Source organism: Acanthopagrus latus, chromosome 1 (assembly GCF_904848185.1).
Source record: "Acanthopagrus latus isolate v.2019 chromosome 1, fAcaLat1.1, whole genome shotgun sequence".
NCBI classification, from domain to species: domain Eukaryota; kingdom Metazoa; phylum Chordata; class Actinopteri; order Spariformes; family Sparidae; genus Acanthopagrus; species Acanthopagrus latus.
Genome location: NC_051039.1, coordinates 4,892,436 through 4,911,918, shown reverse-complemented (window position 1 = coordinate 4,911,918; position 19,483 = coordinate 4,892,436). Strand labels below are relative to the sequence as shown.

At 41.6% G+C, this 19,483-nt stretch overlaps 2 protein-coding genes across 2 annotated transcripts in view; one reads left to right on the top strand and one right to left on the bottom strand.

Moving 5' to 3' along the window:
• The first annotated feature begins 136 nt into the window (after positions 1-136).
• baiap2l2b (BAR/IMD domain containing adaptor protein 2 like 2b) lies at positions 137-9,814 on the top strand. Its single transcript, XM_037098345.1, has 14 exons — positions 137-1,133; positions 1,247-1,322; positions 2,233-2,319; positions 3,259-3,320; positions 4,247-4,318; positions 4,679-4,768; positions 4,897-5,028; positions 5,907-6,011; positions 6,563-6,665; positions 6,803-7,010; positions 7,139-7,204; positions 7,399-7,744; positions 7,838-7,881; positions 8,413-9,814. Exons 1-14 carry the CDS (start codon positions 1,080-1,082, stop codon positions 8,486-8,488), a joined length of 1,521 nt encoding a protein of 506 aa, XP_036954240.1. The 5' UTR covers positions 137-1,079; the 3' UTR covers positions 8,489-9,814.
• pvalb7 (parvalbumin 7) overlaps positions 9,379-19,483 on the bottom strand; it is a 36,211-nt gene continuing 26,106 nt past the window's right edge. The window contains exons 2-5 of the mRNA XM_037100754.1: positions 11,511-11,579; positions 11,112-11,241; positions 10,860-10,969; positions 9,379-10,071 (exon numbers count right to left, since the gene is read on the bottom strand). Of these exons, the coding sequence (XP_036956649.1) occupies positions 10,046-10,071; positions 10,860-10,969; positions 11,112-11,241; positions 11,511-11,571 (327 nt within the window). The 5' untranslated portion in view covers positions 11,572-11,579 and the 3' untranslated portion in view covers positions 9,379-10,045. The remainder of the gene's footprint in view (positions 10,072-10,859; positions 10,970-11,111; positions 11,242-11,510; positions 11,580-19,483) is intronic.

The following is a 19,483-nucleotide window of genomic DNA, read 5'->3' as shown; positions in this document are numbered from 1 at the left end:
TGTTCTCTTCCGAATTATTTTCACTATATTTGAAATATATTGTGCAGTTTGTTCTTTTGATATGTTTAAATAACTTGGCTATTGTCACATGAACATAAACTGTCTGATAAAAAGCCATTTGGAAAATGTTTATTGACACTAAAATAAATTTAGCAGTTTAACTTAATTATATTTTTAGTAATTAGAACTTTATAGATATCTGATGCTGGTGATATTAGTCAGAATTGTATTACGTTGATGATGATAAGTTCTCAGGATTTCTGCTACATGACAAATAATGAAAAGTATTTTTTTAGAAGGGTGAATGTTCTGTGGTTCAGCTGCAGTATGAAGTAAAAAAATCAGAAGTATGCAATAAATTTTGAATTGCACCTTCTGATTCTTTAATGATGAAGGCCAGAGAAGGTGATCCTATATTGTATTCACGTACTTGGTGTGTTCAAGGTATACAGTAGAGAGTCGTATATCGACTTTGAGAAATGTTCTCATCACTTTTGAAGTGTTTCTCAACAGGTTCTGGCTTAATGTATTTGCATCTAACTGTATATGTGTAAATAACATTTGCATTTTCTAAGGCAGTAGTTTGTTTGACCAAAGTTGAGGTTCCCCCTGTAGGTGTGAGTCTACGTCACAGCTAGTTGGGCAGCTGCTTGTCCTACTTCTCCTTTCCCTCCAGGGTTTCAATCAATAATTTACCTGGCCCGGTCATATCGATGGCACCTACTCCCTTTTTTTCTTCCCCTCGCTCGCTTGCTCGTTCTTTCCACGAAAACTGTTGATGACAAGCGGGTGAAAGAGCTCATTAACAAATGACAGAAGAAGGGAGACAGGGAGGAAAGCACTATCATTCTATCAGACAGGTGTTGTCGGTCTGTGGGACAACAGCAGGAGCAGAAGGACTTCAGTGAAGGTGACTTTCACTGTCTGAAGACGCCGATATACAAAGGTTGAGGAAAACTTCTTCAGAAGTCTGAATGGGAATACAGCGTCTTTACAGAAGTTTGTTCTGTCTCTGACGATTGTTGTTTTGAGGCTTTTTTTGTTCTTTGAGGCTCATATTGTGTTTGAAATTGGTCACCATGTCCGGAGCCACCAGTGACCAGCTGCACAGATCAACTTTATCTGTCTATGTGGTGAGTTTACTTTGTCCTCTTGTTTTCTACATTTGGAACTGCTGTTCAACTGTGTTCAGTGGTGTGTTTGTTTGTATTTCACTTTGTTTGTGTGTGTTTGTGTTTTACTGTAGAACCTGATGGAGCACTTCAATCCTGGCCTGCAGAAGCTCGTCGCTTTAGGAAACAGCTATGTCAAAGCCTTCCAAGGTGAGTGACCATGTGACTGACTGGTGGGTAGATTTTGTCATTGTTATTTTGATTCATTTTATTTTACACTTTTCACTTTTGATTGTCATATTACACATATGGTGTCATGTAATCTCCTGTTGGTGGAGCTATGAATAAAAGCTACATGCTGTAATATATAATCAAATGTTAATTATAGGGCCTAATACTGTAGGTGCTGGAGGGATTGTGCTGTTTTAGATCACAGACCTGTCTGTCACAATAGTATGAATCTCTTTCAGTTCTTATTTGTTGCGCTGAACGTTTTTACCTGTGTTTACCGAGTTTTAACTGCACCAGCTTGTCCAGTGACTGACCTTGTATTGGGCATTAGAGTTGCACAACAATGATATGTTCAGTATTAAGCCAAAATTAACTATATTCCTATTTATGTACACATAAAATATGTTACATTAAGTTTATATTTCAGCACTAATGACAAAATGAAGAACATTTTTTGCTCCAAACATGAGGCATCAGAGCTTGAACAGAACTTTTTGTATGTGTCACCCAGTATTTGCCTCGCTAATTTTCCTTGACTACGTTTCCCCAATCTTTATCGTGTGTTACGTTGGTAATTGGGTGAACAGCATGTATCATTAATGCACCTCTCTGCCTGATAAAACAAGACCAGGCTGTCGGTCACAAGCCAACGAGGCAGCGTGGTAAAACTACACCCACTGGCATGGGGCTATTCCTCGACCAAAATCACATATCACATGTCAGCGCTGCGAGGCTTCTGTTTGTAATGAATAGAGGCAGAAATTATTCAACCCAATTAGAAGTAGTTAGATTGACTTTTATGTCACTCCAAAGCTTATCAGTTAATGATGTTTGAAAAGCTTTTAGCTCATTGTGGGTTTTTTTGTGTGTGTGTGTGGGTGCCCATCAGCCTTAGCTGTTTGCAGCGAGGCGTACTTCAGCGCTGTGGCTAAGATGGGTGACCAGGCCCTTCACACGCTCTCATCCCGCTCTCTTGGTAAGTGTGTGTGTGTGTGTGTGATTGTATGTGAGATTGATTACTGAGTTTTTCTATTACAGGTTTCGCCCCTAATTTATTACATCAATTCAACAGAATTGTCCTCTAGAGATGGCCAAGTGCTCTATCAAGTTAATGTCAAGCCTTGTCACACTGTCGCATTACAGATTGTAAAGTACCACACACTCACTCAGTAACCTTATGATTACACCTTCCCACTTCTCCTCATCCTCTCGTATAAATATCTGTGTGTGCGCTCATGGCTGTGTGTGCGTGTGTGTGCACGTGCGCAGACGCCTGAGTGCATGCATGAGTGCATATTTTCCACAAGCTTCACTTTCACTCTGACCCCGGGGGCCGTGTGATAGCATTGTTAACGGTCATTAGCATTATGCTAACACATCCCTATTGAGATTGCGTGGGCTCGTACATCAGTGCTAGCACACAAATACACATGTGGCTCTACTAGTTTGGCTCACCGAGAAGGTCAGGGAGCCACAGCGTGACCAGGGAGCCTATTGAGTGACGGCCTGTAAATTATAGATGGGGACAGTCTTTCAGCTGCACTCAATTCATTAGCTCAACCACAGTCCATGACAATAGACAAGACCAGAGGCACCAATACCATAAAGGGCTTGGCTAACTTTCCACCAGTCCGGCTCGTTTGATCGAAACATAGATGACTTGAGTGGTGTTGAAATGTGTTAAAGTCATATATCAGATTACTGCCTCTCTTTTGTAATGGACGTAAGATCACACCAAATGAGTGGTAGATTTAAACATTTAACAAAAAAACTTTTTGACATGATATAACAAACAATATGACAATATATCACTATCTAACTATTTAACAATAGTTCAAAGCATCATAGACTTTTTTGAATGTTTTAAATTGTGACTGCAGATATTTGATACGTGCGTTGATCTATCTTTCAACAGGGGATGTCCTGATCCAGATATCAGAAACACAGAGGAGACTCACCGCAGAGATGGAAGGAGTGGTCAGTGCTTGTAGTCAGTCAGTAATCATGATATTTGATCTAAAACACAGGATCAGAAGTGCTGGTTAATTCTTAAAACAGAAAAAAACATTGAATAAATATGAACCACAGTTATTTCCCATGAGACAGGTTGGTCTTGCTGTTTTATTAAACCCAGTTGACTTTTAACAAAATCTTAACCACCTCATTCCAGGCGCTGATACTTTGCGTGAATTATTTGCATGACTCCCATCTCACTCTGTTGCTTTTCCATGGTAACAGGATGCTTAGTGATTTGTACAGCGTTTCATTCATTAATGAAGATCCAGGTTAGCGTCTTCATTGTGCAAATACTACTAATACTTTTATTATTGCTTTAACTACTTAGCTAATGCTTCTGAGACTAGAAAGTTCTGCCTGTGTGTTGGTTATTATAATGACACTTTGTTACTGACGCAAGTTCAGGTGAGCACCAGGACACTTGTGGATAGCATTGACACATCAGAGACATTTTGTTCCTGAATATGCTAAACTGCACAGCCACGGAAAAAAGCAGGTGATTCAATATTTCATATTTGGAAATAGACTTTTGAGTCCTTAATTAAGAAATCTGTGAAGGATTCTGATCTTTTGACTCGGTACAAATTAAATGACTAAAGCTGAGCTCTGCAGAAAGCTTCCAGGAGACATTTGCTTGCGTTTCCCTGCTTGTTGAAAAATTCATGGTGCTGCTCAAACCCCCGGGCCTGATTGCAGTTGCTTTCAGTGATGTGAATAAGAAAAAGGTGGCCTCTGATAAAATAGTTGATCTGGGGACGGGGCACATTTACATATAGATGCAGTCAAACAAAATAACCCGATAATGAAAAATTGTGTTTGAACAAAGGGAAGGTTTCAATAATGACTTAGCTACACCACAGGGACACGTGTTTTTCTTCCTGCTACAGTTTCGATGGTTCCAGATAGAGGTGTTGCAAGCCATGGAGAAGAATGTCAAGTTGGACGAGGAGTACATTGATGTGAGTTCACAAAAGGGAAAAGTATATATATTTTTCATTTCCACCCTACTGAGAACAAGTGGAGTAGAGGAGAATTTTAAAGAGCTCATTGAGCTATTTAGGTTCAGAACCTGTTTTACTGTAATGATTCAGCAGCTGTGATGTTAAACATACTCTGTGGATGTTCTGCATTTAATGATTTTGACAATTATTTGTGTTCTCTTCATTTTCTAAATTCATAAATATATTTGGCTCAATAGAAAGTGAAGAAAAGTAAAATAGTTTAAATCTTTGTAGAAATGTCTCTGTGTGAAGAAATTCAAGAAAACGTTTAAAAATCACATTAGAGCTTCTTAAATCAAGCGGTTTCCTGTGCCGCAGGGGAGCCGCAGAGTGTACGAGCTGGAGGTGAGAAACCAGGCAGAAGCTTTGGAGAAACAGCTCAGACGAGGAGCCTACAGAGACTCTCTGGTAGTTACACAAACACAAAAACACCGCACTGGTTCACACACATCGAGACCTGAGCACTCACACAGTCCAGCAGCAACACATCTGTACCACGTGTCATTTCTCATATGTATGTATGTGTGTGTTTTCAGGAGAACAGTGAGTACATGTTGTACCTGAGGCAAAGTCAGCAGGAGATTCTGAAGGAGGAGGAGAGGAGGTATCGCTTCTTAGCAGAGAAACACTGTGGCCTCACTCAGTCACTGCTCTTCCTTATAAACAAGGTATAAACACGTACACACTTAGTGAGCTAACTTTGGGCTTGACCCCAGCTTTTTGTTTTTATGAAGTTGGCTCAGTAGTAAGTAAGCAAATAATTCCACAAAACTGCAAACTAATGAGCAAAATCTACATGACGATGCATGAAAAACGTCTACCTACTGACTGATGGAGATTCCTTGTTTACATCAGAGGAAAATTAAACTACTCTGACTTAGATGTTGCACAGTATTATTCAGTCAAGTAGAGCTGATGGACAAACACAATTCTACAAAGAAAATGTGACTTTTTATAGTTACCGTTTGCAGATAAGCAACTGTTACTTCCTTTACAGATAGTTCATACTGTAAATAACACAGCATCTTTTTTCATAACATGATTATAATATATGAAAGGGCAGTTATGACCCAAAGGTTAGAGAAGTAAGCTTGAGACCAGAGTGTCATGAAAGGCAGCACTTATCTCTCCCTCATTTCCACCTCTTTGGTGCCCTTGAGCAAGGCCCTTATCTCCAGTGCTCAGTGGACAGCAGATCAGATTGTGATTGCTGAGCAGCTTCCAGGTACGAATGCGTGTAATTGTGTGAATGTGATGACGTTAAAAAGAGAGCATTGCTCTCAGCGAAACACCGCTGCATAAATTAAAGAAACCAAAAATAAAACAGGTGAAGGTTTGTGTAGCTGATGACAGATTCACCCATGTTATCATTGTTTTCTTTCAGCCACCATGGCCAAGACATTTTTATTCCGCCGCTCTGGTAGCATGTTGGTTGTTTTATGAAATTTATGTCTCAGTGACCACCATCTTAGTCAGTGTTCATTTTGTTGCTGCCTGATCATCTTGAGATTTTAATGAGGTGCTTGTGTCTCCCTCCTGTTTTCAGACGGGTGCGTCTCTTCAGCAAAAGGCTGATGGATGGAAGGAGAAGGTGAACGACACCAGAGGGTCCAGACCTCGAACTCCCACTCATTTGGACCAAGACGCGCAGGTACAGACGCATCACATGGTTCTGTCAATTATCTTGATCCAACGTGAGGATTGCACTCAGTCGATCAGCACATCTCGTGTTGTGTTGAAAAGACCATAAATTATCAAATAGGGGCCTTGAGCCCTCGTTTTATCAGTTTTCTGCTTTTTTAAATTTTATTCAGAAGAATTCCCTTTGATGAGCTTTGGCATCCCTGTGATTTTCACTTTGTTCTTGGTGTTCAAAGGCTTTTACTCTACCGTCATGGATATTGAATGTTATCAAATGCCACAGCTCAGCTATAAATTCTTTATATACGAAGATAATAATGCTTAGTTTTCACTGAGACTGTTAGATAGGTATTAATTTACCCATATATTTATTATTGATGTTGTAGTGGTGTTGAATTGCATCATATCGGGAAATGTTAGCATGATGTTAGATATTCTTTACATACATGTTTGTGTATGGTCGCACAGTCGCACAGAACTGAAGCTTAGATAGAATGACAAATGAATAGTAATTGAGTGGGAACAGCAGCCAGTTTACCTGTGTGTGTTGTTTGTGATCAGCTGCGAGGTTCAGTGAGCTCCCTGCTGCAGACTGTAGCCAGAGATGAAGACATGTCCTGGGCCAGGAGGGAGCAGCAGGCACTGGGCAGAGTGCCCTCTAGAGGTGAGAGGATGACTGTACTCGAATGTGACTGCAGTCTGATAACCAGTGAAGCCAAACAAAATCAGCTGTATTTTCCTCAGCAACATTCCATAAAAATAGAAACATGTGCTTTGTGCTGTCTGCTCTCCCCCCTCCAGCACCGTCTCCGCTCCCAAGCCGCTCTCGCTCCAGCTCCGTGGGGGAATCTCTGGGTCTGGGTGGAGGGAGAGCCATGAGAGCCCTGGTGTCTCACCCCTCCTCATCCAACCCCAAACTTCTGCCTTTCAACAGGGGAGAGACCGTCACCGTACTGGTCCAGGAGCCACGCAACGGCTGGCTGTATGGACGCACTGACAGCAGCCTGCGGTGGGTAGCTGGGACAGGAGGAGAATGTGCTTTTAAGCATTTGTTGCTTTTTATGACTGTCAGCAGGCAGAAGGAAATGCAGGAAATGTCTGCCGTTTTCTTATATGTATCTGTCTTGTCTCTTTCAGTCAGGGCTGGTTCCCTGCTGCGTATGTGGCCCCTATCGAGGATTTCTCCAACACTTTAGCAACAAGGTAGGAATATGTTGAACCCAGCGTATAAAGAGCACGTCACCTGGAAAAGTAGACGTACTTCTGTATATGGGTCAGCATAAGCAATGCTAAATGTTATCCAAATGTATTACACTTGTGCAGCACTCTTTTATTGCACAGAATGATTGTATTAATGCCTAAAATTCCTAAAAGATCCAATATGTGACCCCTCCCAGTGGTGGTTCTCTAAGAAGCCACAGTATGAACAATCTGCTGGACCCCACCGACACTTACACCGACCAGTCAGAGAACAAAAGCTACGGAGATGTCCCACCGCCAGCCACGCCCAACCGCAGAGCCTCTGTCGACTTCCGGCCGGTCTCTCCTCTCCCCGAGAAGAAGCTGGAGCCAGTCGTGGAGTCGAAGCCCGGCCAGACGAAGAGCTACAATGATCACCTGCCTCCACCTCCTCCCCCGCCGCCTCCTCCTCCCTCAAATCAGAATCTTAGAAGGGGCTCTGTAGATTTTCGCCCAATCTCTCCCCTCCCTGAGAGGAAGGGTGAGTCAGCATCTGATGCCCAGGTAGGTTTAATTCTGAAAAACATTTTCTGGATGGCATAAAGATCCAACTTCACTTGTTTTGGTTCTTCACACTGGCACATCTTCTTTTCTCAGGCATTATCACCTCATGGGCCTCCTGAAAATCCACTGTTTCCCAGGTAATTCTCTTAGTTTGTATTAACAGAAAAATAAGTTTCTATTCCTTGATGAATTCCAGTAACTTTTTCACATATTTCTAAAGAGACATGCCCCAAATCATAAATCATGTCTTGTCTTGCTATTTATCATCATCTGTTTTGGTGTGAGTTGCCGATTTTTGGAAATATCGGCCGTAGAGATGTCTTGATGGCTTGTGGTGATCCAGAAATCATGTCCTGCTTACTCATGATAGTCCGCAGGCCTTTTGTGAGCAGTTTCATAGAAAGAAGTGTGCAACCACTCATGGCGAGACATCCCTATGGCTGATAACTACAAAAGTGTAGTTGTGAAATGTGAACTGTAAGGATCATCTAGACAAACATAGGACGAACACTAATTAAACCCATAATTCATAGTCTCACTATCCACAGTCAAAATTTACCTTCTTCTAGCTTTAGTCTGCTGTTAGTTTCCCATCCTGGAGTGTGTGCATGTGTGTATCTGTTCATGTCAGGTATTCTGTTACATTTTTCGGCATCCTCTCGTTTCAGAGGCACAAACCCATTCGCCACCGTGAAGCTTCGCCCCACGACGACCAATGACAGATCCTCTCCTCGGATCCTCTGATCCTTCTGCGCATCACGCAGGCTGGGTTTGTGACCCAGATCTGCCAGATCAGGTTGTGGAGGCAGGATATACCTTTTTGTTTAAGGAAAATGTAATCACAGCTCTGAAATGTGATGGCGTTGAGCTGGAGGGACAGGGGAAGGTTAGGTGGACTTTTTGTACAGTGTTAGATTAAGTGAAGTATTTCTCATAACAAACATAAAAGTGAGACTGTAGTTCATCTAAATGATTTAGTATCAAAACAAATTTTAGCAGCTCTTTGTACAGTTTCAGAGTTTTTATAGATAGGCCTGTTTGTTTCTTATATAGAGATATCAAAGGATTATTTACACATTTATGGAAATATGCTAATTTGCTTTCTTGCCAAAAGTTGGATTAGAAGATAAATAGCACTCTTTTACATATCTGCAGCGTGTCGGTTTAGCATAAAGACTGGAAACAGGAGTAAACAGTTAGCCTGTGTCTGCCAACAGGTAACAAAATCCACCCACCAGCACATTTGCTGTAAAAACAGCAAGATTCCTTCTTTATCAAGGCTGCTACCTGCAACAACATATTTGTTATTGATCCTCATCTAATTCTTGGCAAGCAAAATGAACAGCCATATTTTTCAAAATGTCAAACTATCCCTTTAAGCTGTTGACAGCTTGTGATTATTTTATTAGCAAATGTGTCCCAAATAGGATTTTTGGGTTCATGTGAAACATAGGATGTCTGACGTGACATTGATAGCTTTCCTTGAAAGCCACAGCTTCTCATCTAGCGTTTGTAAATTTGTAATCCTCTTCATCCTCCTGTGATTGACATGTTTTGAAATGTGTTGTGCGTTGTTGTTTCGTGAGTTTAACATTTTGTGTCCGTTGTGAGTAAAATAAGTAAAGAGACAGTTATTACTCAAGTTTTCTTTATTATCATTTCTTTTCTCTCTTCACAGCTCGTCTTATATATCATTTTATCTACTACATCATCTGATCAGAGGCAGGGAGTGAGGAGGAGGAGATAGAGGAGGTGAGGTGAGGTGAGGCGAGGTGAGGTGAGGTGAGGGAAGGTGGATGAGGAAGAGGAGCGGGAGGAAAAGTGCACTGATGTGTGAACATCTAGAAGTAAAACCAATCAGACAAAATGCACAACCTGAAATACACAAAAGAAGGAAATAAAGATTCAAGAAGTCTTCATAACATCTACACCATCTACAGCACTAGTACCACCTGTTTTGAGACCACAAACTATCTTCATGAAATCATTTATAATGATTCTGAAACCCATACAGCATGTGCGATTAAATATATATATATATATATATATATATATATATATATATATATATATATATAAAAAATGACAAAATTAAAAATGAAACTGATGCCTGGATGTTCCTCCTCACGCTGACTCCCTGTTGGCCTGCGTCTGCAGTGTTTTGTAGCGAGCAGGCCTCGTCTGACTCCATGCGTGGGGTCTCCAGGAAGGTGAGAGGAGTTTGAAGGTTGCAGTTACAAAATATGAATGCAGGGATGAAGAGGAGGAGGAAGAAGAAGAGGGGGAATGTTCAGCTGCCCCCTACTCATGCACCAAGACCTCGAACTCTGAAAGAAAGAATGAAAACATTTGCACAGGTAATTAGACTTCCACTGACATACAGCTTACAGGTGAGGCTGGCAATGATTTATATTGTGTTCTATATATGTTGTCAACACATACGATGAAAAGACCAACATTTAATTGATTCTACTACGGATTGTCTGTGTAACCAGCTTGATGTGTCTCATTCCTCTGAGCCAAAGAACTTCAATTTTTCCCCCAAAATGTTGCCTTAAATACTCACTAAAGCTCCCAAGAGACAATGTTTGGTAACTCTGTTCTCCGTATTTTTGTATCAAACTAAAAGGCTCATTTTAAGGTAATGAAAACAGATCAATTCTCAGTTTCAGGCGATTATACACCAATGAAAACACAAGTATGAATATTATATTCCTTATCTGCCAAAAGGTCCCTCTAAATCCACCACGCTGGGATTTAAACACATCAATGAGCAACACATTGTAGTTTATTTTCAGTCAATACTGCATTCACACCCTGCTGCTCTCAAAACGGACAGATATGGATTTATTCACTCCCAGCTGTTTAAAGAAATGCTTGAAAATGAAACCCGATATTTAGATATCTGTTTTTAAAGACTTATGTAAAGTACAAACAGATGGCTTGAGGCAAAAGAGTCAAACAGTGATGAAAACAGATATATGCATTGTTAAAAAAAGAATAAAAAGTTTAACTGGTTTGTATTTCTGGTGCCGACCTTCCCTAACTCCTACTTTTCTTTTTTTTTTTTTTTTTTTGTCATCCTAAACTTCATTTTATTCCTCCGTTCTCTTACCGTCAATCCCGATCTTTCCATCTCCATCTTTGTCTGCGGCTTTGAGGAATGCTCTTGTCTCGTCGTCAGTCAGATCTCTGCCCTCCTGGGAAAAGCCCTTCAGTACGTACCTGAGGAGAGAACAATGTGTAGCAGAGAAGCATCACTGTAGGACAGTGCTGATGAGTTAACAAACACATGACATGGGCTTCCTACAGTCTGTCTGTTATTCAGGCCTGGCCTCCTTTCTGTGTGTTTTTGTGTGTTCCTCACTTGAGCTCTTCCTCCTCTATGAAGCCGCTACCGTCCACATCCAGAACCTTGAAGACCCTCTTGACGTTTTCAGCTGTCATGGCCTTCATTCCCACCATCTCGAAGAACTTTTTGGGGTCGAATGTTTCTGCTGCAAATGGCACGACAGAACCAATCAATCAAAGCCAACTGTCACCTAAATGTTAACCAGAAATCTGTTGAAAATGAAAATCAGCCTCAAGGGGATAAAATGGATTCTATCACAGGCAGGAACTGTGGATTTAAATTAGTAGCACAGACAGTTTGCAACATACTGGTTTGAAAATATATATATTTTTTAACAGTATCAGTCAGTATCCAAAACTAACTTTTGGAACTTTTGTTTGTCTGTTTCACGTGGACGGGGCGAGTGTTACGGACCTGCAAAGGCATCAAGAGCTTTCTTGATCTCCTCAGCTTTCAACAGATCTGTCATCGACATTTTGTCAGCTGGAGAGAGGGAAAGAGAGGGAGAAACGGAGGACAGAAAAAGGTGCAAAGTTAGAAATGAAAGGATACTATTTTAAACAGTTGAGTGCAGAGCTGAACTACAAACAGTGGAGGGATTGGTGCAAAAGCTAAAAGCCAAATTCAATCTGTTAAGAGACTTAAGTTGTACACATACAAACACAACCACATTATCCAACCGTTCACCTTTTACACATATACTTGACCCTCACAAGCTCACAAATCATACTTTTCTTTATTAACTTGAACCCTCTATTCCCCTAAAACAATATCTATTTGTAATCACATTTTCTTTTTGCCACGTTGCATCACACAATGCAGCCTCATACATTAAACATGTTAGCAGTTGCACATCTGACTTGAGGATTGCACCACTTGTTGTTTGGGCTGTTACTGGTCTTTGCTTCCAATACACAAGCAGGAAAATACCTTTTTTTTTGTTTTTAGGCAAACATTAGACATTTGACCAGACTTATGCTGTTTAGGATATTCGAACATTAGAGAAGAATAAATATAAAACACTACAAACATTACTCATGGATGGATTCAATTTATAAATATTACCAGTATGCAAACTTTGAGGTGATTTGCCTCTTTGTGTTTCTCGTTGTCAATATTTGTATGCAGCTCTATTCTAAATCAGGGTTTAAATAAGGTTGAATGAGTAAATTAATTTATTTTTCGGTGTTTACAGAGGAAAACTGGGCATGGAGTGTAAATATAAAGCTAGGAATGTATCTGCTAAGTCATGTTTCCCCAAAGGTGGATGGGATTTATGTGCTTCAGTTGCGCTGCAGTACTTTGTTTCTGACAATAGGTGTCAGAACTGAGCTGAAGGCTTTCAGGCTCCTTGTTTGTCTGTTTTGGAGAACTGGGAACACATGCTGAGCTGTCAAGACAGATGTTTGATGAATGTGTTTGTACCTATCAGAGATGTGTGTCTTCAGCAGCATAGTGCCTTCCTCGAGATAAAAGACTTAAAGAGCCTCAGCAGAGTAGTTTAGTCATCCTCCCTGCACTCCGCTGACCCCCATAAAAATATTATCCCTCCCTGAAGAATGGAGAGAACAGAGATATGTAACCATCCTTCCTTTTTCTGTCCGGTCTACTACTTCACACCCTTTCCTCCACCTGTCTTGTGCTCAGTATTTAACCAGAGAAGCCATTAAATGAGAATCTATTTGTGGTTTTTGAGATGTACAATAAAACAGAAAGCTGATTTCATCTTTTATCCATCAACAACAAACCTTGATGGATAGCTCTGGGATGACAGGTTGCTCCGGATCTTCATATCCTGCCAGTGTCATCAGACTTGAGCCCCATGTTAGACTTGAGTTTGCCGGTTCTTTTACAACAGCCTTGACACTGAGGTGTGCAGACGATAGCCGTGGTGAAAGAATCTGTCTCGTGATCAAAAGGCCGAAGCTTCTGACACCGTTGTGCAGCGAATGAGGTGCCCTTGAGCTCATCCCTCTCTCCTCAGGGTAGCTTAGAATGTGAAAAATTGCAATGCAGACACAACGACTGCTATCAGCCCCTGCAGTGAGCAAACATGAGCGCTGTGATGGATTATTGAGCTTAGATTTCTGCACCATCTATTCATCAGATGTCAGAATCTCTCCGCAGATTGAATGTCAGTTCTCGGCTCTTGAGTTTGTCGTTTGTACGCGACAGAAATAACACGTTAAGCCATCAGTTCTAGTTCTAGAGGCAGAAAATAAAAAAATAATGAATGATCCCAGCCAGCTTTGGTTGAGAACTCCAGCAAACTACATCGGCCGACAGCACAAAAAGATCTCCGCGAGTTGAAATTCTGGTGACAACGCAGTCAGCAGCGAGTCGAGGCCCAGCAAGTTGTTTTATTTATAGTGTATAATTTATTAAAACAGGCAGACTCATCGAGCATCTGGGGCCACAGCTAAAATAGTAACAACCATGGAGAACATCTAGAAAACTCATTATTATTACCTACAGTACTCAACTAAACACCTACTTATGGTGAGACACAGGCCAAGAAAACAACCATTAGAGCAACACCTGCTCCAACATTACCTTTAACTTGATTCAGAGAGATGTTTCCTTTTATTGTTTCGTATTGTCAGAAGTGATCAACATCAGACCAGACATTAGTAAGTGTCCCTTAAACAGAACCTTGTTTTTTAAGGGACTTAAAGTTGCTTTATGATAGAGAAGTGAGTGAGGTGTTTTTACTCTCATTTAAACGTCCCCACCACTTTTTAATCGGAAGATTTTGTCCCTATGACTTTTTAAAAGCAACACGAAAATGAAAATCTAAAAACCGGCTGGTGGACATGAATTAGTGCTTAACTGTTGCATTGTTCTTCTGACGTGGTGTTGAAGTTGTGGACGTGATGCTGATGACTTCTACGTCACCTTTACTGTGAGTTTTATGCTGAGTCTTCTTGGATATTTGACTCTGTAGATTGATTCTGTATTGACGCACTGTTACGCAACTCTTTCCCTGCTGTGATCCACTCGTTCTGATTTACACACAACATTGTCTAAAATCACACATGTTCATCTGAGCGCACCTCTTTTCAACACAGAGAGAGTGACGCCCCTGTGTAGTCGTGCAACAAGCTGGTGCCAGAGAAATATTTAACTCACACTTAAAACTCTCACACTGACTTTGGAAGTTGTCACAATACTTTAGCTTTCTTTACGTGGATTATGACTGCTGGTGCTGCCTGAGATTATTTTCTCTCAGCACTCTTCTGTCCTGTTTTTGCTGATATACTGTAAGTATTTCCCATTATTCCATTTAAGTCAAATGATGCTCTTTTATAACCCTGGCTGAACTCACATCCATGGTGTTTTTTTTCAGAGTCAGCTCAGTTTTCTAGCGGAGCTCTGACTCTGTTTTATCCAAAAGCACTCCTGCTGTACTCTCCACAGCTACAAAAATAATTTATCATCATGTTGCGTGCAGCTTAATTATTCATACAACCAGCAAAAGGTATTTTATTCAATTGCTGACTGTTTGCTTGTTCTAGATAAACTCCAGCAATTAATGAGTTTGATTTTCCTGCTCATGATGTTTTCAAATGACTGCTCTCTGCTACAACATTTAATGTTTTCTTGTCTTGTCTTACCTGACTGAGGGGATGGGTGAGTGCACCTGAGCTGAGACAGAGAACGAGGCTGGAGATGGAGGTAAGATGAAGTTAAGACTTTTATAGCTGCCTCCAAACACAGACTCTCTTACCCCACATTCCCACCTCTCTGTATTCTCTCTATTTTGAGAAAGGTAGGGTGGCTGTCGAGACATGACACAAACATCGTTGGCCCAGGAGTGTGATCGCTTTCTCTGCAGCCATAACAAATCACAAATTCACCGGCCTGCCCTCAGTCCACGTCTCCTCCCTGTTGACCCTCTTCCTCTTTTGTTTTCATCCTTTTGACTCTTATCTACCATCGTCTTGACGTTACGCAGCCTGTGTCTCTGATGCAGCCGCTGTACACTATGAATAAAATGTGATGTTTCTCTGCGTCGCTGGATCTGTAAACTGGCAACTGCTGAGAGATTTTTAGCTGGTGGTGGAGTCCTGCCCCCAAGTGGTCAAATAAACTCATGCAGCTTTGACAAGACTATCTTTTAAATCACAAAAAACAAACCCAAAGTTTATCACTGATTTCTTCACTCGTAAAAATCAGATTTCTTTCTGATTCTGTGTTTCTGATTCCCTCCTGAAGGAACACCTTACTCGAGTTGTTTGTATTCATCGCTCTCTCTTTTAAGCTAAAAGAACCTCTCCTCCTCACTTCCTCTCTTGCAGTATCTCTCCTTTAATCTCTTTTGCTCGAGCTCCGTCCATTACTCCCCTTATCGCTCCTTCCTGTCTCCACGCCTTCCACTCTCCTCCCTCCATATCAAACAACAAATTTGCTCCTCTTTCTCTGCATCCGTATCATCTCATGCCTCTTCCTTTTTATCACGAATCAATCTCTATCCTGTCAGGGCCTCGACAGCTTGTGTGACTCCTCGTCTCCTCCCATCTCCTTTTCTTATCTTTTGTTTTATCCCTCGCGTTAGTCAAGGCAAAGAGAGGAATTAATTTATGGTGGGTGCAAGAAAGAGAGATAGAAAGAGACACGTTGGCTGGTAGAGAGGCTGCAGTCAGCAACAAAAAGAGCCCGAGGCAGTCGACTCACTTTGTTGTGAGTAGTATTTTCTGATGATGTTAACGGGTTTAAAGCAAAATTCATCATGTCGAGACTTCAGTTCTTAAGCTTTGTGATCGACTTTTCCACATGAAGACATAATCTCTCAGAATCACAGTGCTGCACCTAAGAATTGATTTTACTCCAGCCCACTGTTTGGAGATTATTTGCCTGTCACACAATCCTGGAATAATGTTGTTCAACATTGTTACGCATGACAGATACTGTCTCCGTCCCTTCATGTCCTGTGTTGACCCTCTGCATTCTCAGCATCTTGCTCTCTTCCAGCTTTCTCCTCTCAGTCGAATTACGCCTCATCAGCACCGTCCAGCACTGTAGGAAGGACAATGGAGGGCAGGGCGAGGCGGTGAGGAAGACACACCGGGAGGGTTGGGAAAGGAAAATAGCAATAATTGAGGTGAGGCAGGTCGGGAGTTTGTCAAGGACAGGACAAGCTGAGAAATAATGGGGAGAATGAGAGAGTAACAATGTTATTAACACTGGAGGGAAGAGGAGAGGAAACAAAGTGTAGGGCAGAGGATCAGAAGTCTTTCGTTGTCTGTGTGATGATTGTTGTAAGTAGCTGAAGCAAAGACAGACAGACAGACAGACAGGATGCCTGCAATAAATAGACGCATGAACTGTGTGGCTGTACTGTGAGGACGGGACCAGAAGTCGAATACTAAACAGAAGTTATGACGTGTCGGAGCCTCTTGAGTTGTTTAAAGGAAACTTTGCTGAGCTGCACTGAGTAATGAAAAAATGCGACCACATTTGGATCGTATATAAAGATCGGGGTGTCAGTTTTGGACATTAAGGAGTTTGAAATCCTCAGTTCGTACACATTTTGCGTCGGTGACTTAACTACAATACCCCACACACCCTCATGAGTTTACTTCAGGCCAATATGTACAGTAGAGTGGGAGAAGGAAGCCCCGCTCTTTGCCAAATGTGCATGACTGCACTGCAGGCGCTGGTTATATTGGTATATTTAGTGCTAATGTTACGGCTGGTGTGTGTGGGCGTGTGTGGGAGATGGTGAGTTTTTAAAAGGAATGCACCAAGTTGTTGGCAGTTTGGCTTGTAACGCGGCCAAACTGTTAAATAATGAGAAGCCGAATCTGCCACATCTCCTCCGGTAGATTCCAGTTTGATTGTTTGACGAAGCGTCATCTCTGCAGTGAGAACATTAAGACATCATGTGTTTAAACTGAACCCCCCAAATCCTGGAAATAAACGCTTAATGTCATTTGCAGTCACAGCCGAATTCCTCCATGACGAGTGCACCTACATTTATAGTAATCATATTTTACTACCATAACGGTTAAAAGCCCCGTGAACCCTCACAGGAGTTTTCAGTTACTCTGATTGAAAAGACTTCTGCTCGGGTCAAAGTCGGGCAGATCTTTGCAGAGAGTTATGTGAATTCACCAAACACACTTCATCACTGGTAAGAATGACTAAGATTCATGTTTTCCCACCTGGACAAGTAAAGCAAAGCTCAAAGAGCAGAGGCGAGTCTGAATGTGCCATGACGGTCTACAGACGAGGTCTCATCAGGTCAGATAAGTGATTTTAGGTTATTATTTCGATTTATGACTACTTTTCATTTTGACTTTTGACATTTGACATTCGTTGCCAACCACACGAATGTCTGTCTCAACTGAAAACGTACCTGCACGCTTCACATAATAACACGCTTTCCTCAGAGTTACCCTCTTCCTCTTCCTCTTCCTCTTCTTCTTCTTCCTCTTGCTACAGATATTTCTTGCTCAAAAGTGTCGCCAGCTGTCAAATGCGTGTGCTTCGTGTTGGGGCAAGACTCTCGAGACACCTCGCGATTCAATTTCGATTCAAATGACTCGACACAATCACTAAATCGATTATCGATTCCTCTCGGTGCGTCTAAAACGTGATGTACGTTTTCTCGCTTGTGTGACAACTTGGCACTTTTATTTTGATCCATAATTAAAATACACAGACTCGTTTACTTTCCATCCTCACCAAAACTCAAGAAGTCGCCTTGGAGCGCGAACACGACGTGGTTCAGCCGTGAGCTCGTTGATATAAGATTACTGCATTAAGACACAATCTTCCAAGTGAGAGCGCGTCTAAGAACTTTGACATCTCGTCAGTAAATCTAAAACAATTAGATTTTAGCAAAACTTAAAGCACTGGATATCGAAATTTGGACAGAAAGCTCTTGAGCTGTATCACACGGATTATAGTCTCAGTCTGTCACTCAGGGCCTCGATTAACTCTGTGCTCAGGTTCACCTCTTCCTCTTTCCACTTCCCTTATGACGTCTCTATGGTAACCAGCTGACTTTCTGTCAGTCTCACTTCTTCTGTCTCTGTGTGTATTGTGTTCACATGCGTGTGTGTGTGTTTTTTTATTACCCATTCTTTCATCGGCAGGCGTTATACAGCTGACTTGTGTTTCAGAGTTTTTATTCCGAGGCTAGCATGCAGTAAACTATCTGCAACTCTCTCACACATATACACATTCCCAATCAACACATTCTCTCTCCTAAACACACACACACACACACACACACACACACACACACACACTACAGACTGGAGCAGCTGGACTGACCTTGACGATAAATACACCCTTGAAAAGTGTTTCTGCAATTCATGGCCGGCGATGGTCTGTGATATGAGCAGCGTTTCAAAGGATCCAACTCATGCAGAATTAAAATAGATATGGAGTCAATATGTGCTGCACACACACACACACACAAAACACACATACACTCTACGCAGCCTCACACTTTGTTGCACTCTCTTTTTCCTAACTCAGACAACTCAGTGTAACAAACAGAAGCAAATATTCACACCTACACAGTTTTCCCTCATACACACTCCTACATTCTCTCCTTCTATGTCTCTTTGCTCGTACTTGACTAAGTTTTTGACTCGGTTACCAAGTAACATCCGACAAAAAACATTTTTGTCAACGCTTTTATCCCAGCGCAAACAAGAAGTCGCTCTTGATACACGTGGAGAGCGCCTTCAGCACACCTCGTCTGATTTACTTAAGCTTGTAAGTGCTGTAGTTTCTTTTTCTCTCTGATCTTTGCCAGTCTGTGTCTTTAGTCAGCGATGAAACGGTTCAGGATAGTTACAGAGCAAACATCAGGCAGCTGCGGAAGATTAAAGTAGTTGTGGATTTTCTGTCTCTTGTTGGGAATCCCACCTGCAAGCCAGTCTAGATATTGTGCACAATAATTTTAAGTGACAGCCTGAAAGTGTTCAGAGAGACTGAAGCAGAACCGACATCTCACAGAGCGATCAGACGGATTCAAGCCGAGCAGAAACTTTAACACGATCAGACACCTGCATTTGATCTTGAGCCCGCGGGAAACTGTAGACCATAAATCAGAGTTATCTCTCTCTCTCCCTCTCTCTCACCCACACACACACACACACACACACACACACACACCTCCAGCATAGCAACAACTTTGCTGACATCTAGTGTTACACGTGTTTAATCGCCTCAGATTTGATGTCAGAACTGTTCCCAGATTTTTATCCCAGACTTTTCCCCCTCTCAGAGTCACCGGCCCTCACCTGTATTCACCTTTAATAGTCAACTTCAAAAGCAGTTTGAGAGGTCGACCAAATATTTGCGTAAGGCTGTGTGTTTCTTTTTCTACTTCAGGTGAGATAAGAAGTAGAAGGATGGACGGAACACAC